The 5,248-nt window shown below is 40.5% G+C and overlaps 1 protein-coding gene across 1 annotated transcript; it reads left to right on the top strand.

The window, feature by feature from the left end:
• The first annotated feature begins 265 nt into the window (after positions 1 to 265).
• On the top strand, positions 266 to 5,035 carry LOC6586038 (syntaxin-4). The gene is made up of 7 exons (XM_002011625.4): positions 266 to 1,648; positions 2,522 to 2,719; positions 3,980 to 4,073; positions 4,150 to 4,392; positions 4,445 to 4,518; positions 4,589 to 4,837; positions 4,901 to 5,035. Exons 1-7 carry the CDS (start codon positions 1,616 to 1,618, stop codon positions 4,970 to 4,972), a joined length of 963 nt encoding a protein of 320 aa, XP_002011661.1. The 5' UTR covers positions 266 to 1,615; the 3' UTR covers positions 4,973 to 5,035.
• The last annotated feature ends 213 nt before the right edge of the window (positions 5,036 to 5,248 follow it).

Raw genomic sequence — 5,248 nt, 5'->3', positions numbered from 1 at the left:
AGAACGAGAATGAGAAGTATACAAATTTGCAGTCGACGCCAGCGTCGTCGTCGTCGTCGTCGTCGTCGTCAAGCTTATAAGCGTTTTGCAACCGCAAGCACAACAGCGAGAACAACAACAACAACAGCAGCAGCAGCAGCAGCAACAAAAAAGCAATAGGAAAAAGTTCAACTAATTAGCGCAAGTGACTTTTGGATCCGTTGCCGTTGACGTTGACGTCGCTACCTTCAATTGAACGGTGTTGTTGTTGTTGCTGTTGAATAGCATAAAAAAAAAGGTTGTACTTGTAAAAACAACAAAAAATACGCGAATAAAAGTGGCAATTAACACATTTTTCATAGAGCGTCGCAACCGGTTCAATTTCCAGAATAGACGCCGAAAAGTGCAGAGAGACGCAGAGACAGGCAGCCAGACGGACAGACTGACTTACACATAATACATAACTTTATCTGTGCTACATACACGTACACACACACACACACTTTGTGCTTTGTGCTAATCTTTAAATTGAAAGAAATCTCAGTGGCAGCTTCTGACGCGGTGGAGCTAGCGCTATGTGGAATTTATTTTGCTGCCGGCGCTTTTAGTTAGCAGGCGACGTGCGGCGTGAAGAGATCTCAATTATCAAATATTTATATACAAACAAAAATTAAAAAAAAAAAAAAAAAAATCTATACATTGTTAAAAAAAAAATAAAACTTGTTGCAATTAATGAAAGCTATAAATATTATTATGCACTCTCGCTCTCTCTGCCTTCTCTCTCACTAATACTCCATCAGCTTGGTAAAGAAGGTCGTGCAACAGTCGATGACAAAATAAAGTGCAAGATTCAAAGCGTCTTCGAAATACAAATACAATTGCAAACATAACGGCAAATGTAGTGCTGAAAGTGCGATAAGGTAGCACTTAATCACACACACACACACACACACACACACACACACACAGATACAAACAGGAATACTCACACACTCCCACCACACGGCATACACAAGGGCATTGCCGATAAGCACCGTTACTTATCAACTTTGGTATCGCACTCTCGCGCTCGTTTACTTGCTCACTCTCACTCTCTCGCTCTCGCTCTCACAGTTGCGGTTATTGTGCGCGTTACTCTCACGCGTAACTGTTCACTGGGCAGCAGAAGCCTACGCACAGTTAGAGCACAGCTGTTGCCGTCGGCCAAGTGTCCCAGAGCATTGAAGAAGCAGCAGCAACAACAGCAGCAGCAAGCAGAAGAAGAAGAAGCCGAACAACAACAATAACAACAGCGCGCACAAAGCTCGACGCGCAGTTTGCATTGTCGATTATGCAAAGCAACAACAACAACTGCCGCTCATCTACATGCATACATACATATGTATACAAAATACAACTGCAATATACATATACATTTTTATCCTACTGCATGTGCAAAGCAATTAAAACAAGTGCTCTGAAACAATAACAAAAACAAAAAGAAATATATACATACATACCTATCTATATATACATATATAAATGTATCGCGTCGCTGCTTACAAAATCAACGCTAAACACTAACAACAACATCAACAACAACAGCAAACTTTGCAGCACCTACACTCACACACACAAGCACACAAACACAGCCACAATGACCAGAGATAGGCTGCCAGACCTTTTACAGGTGAGTCGCTGTGTAAATTGTTATTTTTTATGTATATTTTTTTTTAAGTTATTAGCGCCAATGTTTTTCTGATTCTTTTTTTTTTCTGTGAGAGAGCAAGCTCAGTTGTTTATTGAGCAAATACAGTGTGCCAAAATGCAAAATAATGAGAGTTTTGCTCAGAAGAATAGAGTGTTGCATAAGTGCTTCATAAATAACATCCTGTGGCGCCCATTGTTAGGCAGTACTTTCGCATAGAGTGCAAAGCAAATAAAAACTAAATTGATGCATATAAAATAGAAAACTCGTGTTTCGTCTAGCTGCATTTTGAAATAGTATTCAGTTTACTTTTTTTTGTTCTTTTTTTTTTTTTTGCCGGCATTGCCAAGCACTACGCAACATTCCACAGCCGGCATTAGCACTATCTTGTCATGTACTGTGTTGGGGGTGGGGGGAGATGGCGCGGTGCGTGTTGTCATTGTTGAGCTCGGGCCGTTATTATCAGATCGTCCACAGATAAGAGCGATAAAGTAGCCCTCATGTGAGGGCCATTCCCCCACATCCATTGCCGTTCCAATTTCCAATTTGGCTGGCCAACTTTTATTATGCACAACGCTGCCAGATTGTGCATTTCGCGCCCATCGTGCCCAGCCCCCTCCGAGCAGCGAGAGCAGCGCAGATCGTTAGCGACAAAGAAAACAGCAACAACCTAAGAAGAAGATGAAGAGAAAAAGCCGTCTAATTTAGGCACGAAGTTTTAGTTAGAGTCGCGCCGGCATCGCTGCAGCAGCGATGCTCGAAAATCAATTTTGTTTGTTTTTTTTTTTTTTTTTCATTCATCTGTGAAGCTCGGGCTGTGCTAACTGTCTAAGCATTTTGTTAACTATTTTGCAGCGCTCGCTGAGCGCCAACTCAACGTCTTCATCATCGAACGGCTCGCTTTTGCTTAGCGCTTACAACGCTACCACCGAGTCCTTAACCAACAGCAACAGCAACAACAACAACACCCATAGCGGCAGCAGCAGCGGCGTAGACAACAACAAGGATCGCAGCAAAATGTCGGGAACGAATGTGGATGCTATTCTGACTCCAGTAAGTATGTGTGAGTTGGTGTGTGAGAGTGCGTATGTTTCGATGCGTGTGAGCGAGAGGGAACTGTTTGTGTATCGTAAAATGTCGCAGCAGGTAACGAATGTGGATGCTATCCTGAAGTCTGTGACTGTGTGTGTGTATGGTTTTGTGCGTGTGAGAGAGCTCTGAGTGTAGCGAAACTAGAGATGAGCGTGCGTATCGTATAATGAGACATAATTATGCTCCGAATCATGAATGAATTTTGTATAAAATGCCAACTATAAATACACAATCTCAACAAGCTGCAGACTCAGATAAGATTAGCATGAAATATGTGTAAGCTGTGAGAAAAAATGAAATCACTACTCTTTCTTCTACATTTTCTTTGTGGCTCACGGTGCTATGTCTAATATTTAATTGCGTGCGTTACACACCAAATGGAACCTGAGCTGTTTTCTTTTTGTAATCGGCACGCTGTCATCGCCAAGCAGGCCCATTGGATTCTATAACTGTTGTTTATCACACAACTTTTGATGGCCACGCGAATGAATCAGCCAGCGAGCAAGCGCCTCCACATCAGAAATGAATTACTCAATCGAACCGCGTGATAACCGAATGCTGGCTTATAGCGGCATCTAATTAATAAAGTACATACACATATACCAACAGATATACAAATGTATATGTGTGTATATGCATACAGTGTATGTCAATACCAGTTAAAATTATTATTATTATTATTATTACTATTATGTATGTACATGCATATGTACAGAAATATCGCTTATTCTTTAAAGGGTTTAATGAACTTTTTGTTACAGAATCTTGAATAACGTAACGAATTACCGTTGAACTACATACATATGTAAATTCCAATGAATTTTAAAAATTGTTCGTTTATCGCAAGCCGGCTTGCAAAATAGTGAGTCAATCTTGGTCAACTATAAATAAATAATCACTGTTTAGCTGTGTATATTCCCATCTTATTCTTCCACTTTACTAAAGGCAACTTAAGATCATAAAATTTATATATAAATAATCACTGTTAAGCTATATTCTTATCAAGTTTCAATTTTCTTCCACTTTTCTCAAGACAATATGCGGTTCAGTGGCAAACATATGTATGTATGTGTGTGTGTGATAGAGAGAGAGAGAGAGAGAGAGAGAGAGAGAGAAAAGATAGTTTTGAGAGTGAGAGCACTTGACTGTTATTTAAATATATAACTGTATATTTATTACAAAAACACATATTGCTCACACGTTTACCAACACTACTTGCAGTATTCGGAAATACGGTATCAACTGTCGCAAATCGTGACCAATCTGGAGGCCATGGAACGCATGTCGCAGACGATACACTTGCGCACCTTCAGCGGTAGGTACAGTGAATACACATTAGCGTTAACCCCAGAGACATTCATATATACGAAATTCATGTATTTATACCACAGAGAACGAAATGGATGAGCTGCACAACAAGAATCTGCGATTGGGCAATCAGCTGATGAGTCGATTCAGGGAATTCAAAACGAATCTGCCGCCCGAGACAGACTACTGTCTGGAGGCGCGCATGAAGCGCACCCTCTTCTATGGCCTCTACCAGACGTTCATCAATCTGTGGCAGAAGAACGAAGAGTTCCTGCAGAACTATGAGATGAAGGTCAAGAAGAATCTGCGCATGCATTCCAAGATCAGTAAGTAATCAAGCGATCGCAACTCGATTCCCATTAATCCCACTCTGTTTAGTCAATTCGGAGGCCACAGATCAGGAGATTGAGCTGCTGATCGAGAACAAGACAACGAAGCTCTTTGTGGACAATGTGAGTTCGATAATGATTAACAAAAAAAAGCAACAACAACAAAAATGAAAAACCTATTGAATTGTTTTAGATACTGCAAGAGACAGATAAGGAGCGGCAGACGCTACGCGATCTGATGGATCGATTCAATGAGCTGCGCAAGCTGGAGAAATCCATTGAGGATGTCCATGCGCTCTTCATGCGCATCCAAACGCTCGTCATGGAGCAGAGCGAGACGATACAGCGGGTGGAATTCCATGCGAATCAAGCGACCCTTTACACTGAGAAGGGCGGCACTGAGCTCGACAAGGCCAACGAGTACCGGGAGAAGGCGCGCAAGGTGTTTTAGTTGAAAATAAATTTCATAGCTTAGTATTTTCTTAATATCCATCTTTTTTTGCAGAAAAAAATAATGATCATTGCCATACTCGTTGCAGTTGGGTTAGTTTTAATATTTATCGGTATTTATTTGTGATGCACACAAGCGCAAAACAATTTATATATAATTATGTATAATATATACTTTTTTTCATATGCATAGGACAAATAAATTTAATTTTGCTAAGCAGATTTTGTTTTAATTAAGCGGCAGACTTTCAAATGCTAAACTCACCACACTTGGACAGGCGCGCCTACAGGGTTGCATTTGCTATCTCTAGAAATGTCTGCAAATGAAATGACATATTTTCTGTCAGCTGATTTTTGTTTATAAATAATAAACATTTACTTTAAATGGTTTGGCCAATATTAA

Source organism: Drosophila mojavensis, unplaced genomic scaffold (genome assembly GCF_018153725.1).
Source record: "Drosophila mojavensis isolate 15081-1352.22 unplaced genomic scaffold, ASM1815372v1 contig_136, whole genome shotgun sequence".
Classification (NCBI taxonomy): Eukaryota; Metazoa; Arthropoda; class Insecta; order Diptera; family Drosophilidae; genus Drosophila; species Drosophila mojavensis.
The sequence above is the reverse complement of the archived record's forward strand: the minus strand, read 5'-3'. Positions and strand labels throughout refer to the sequence as shown.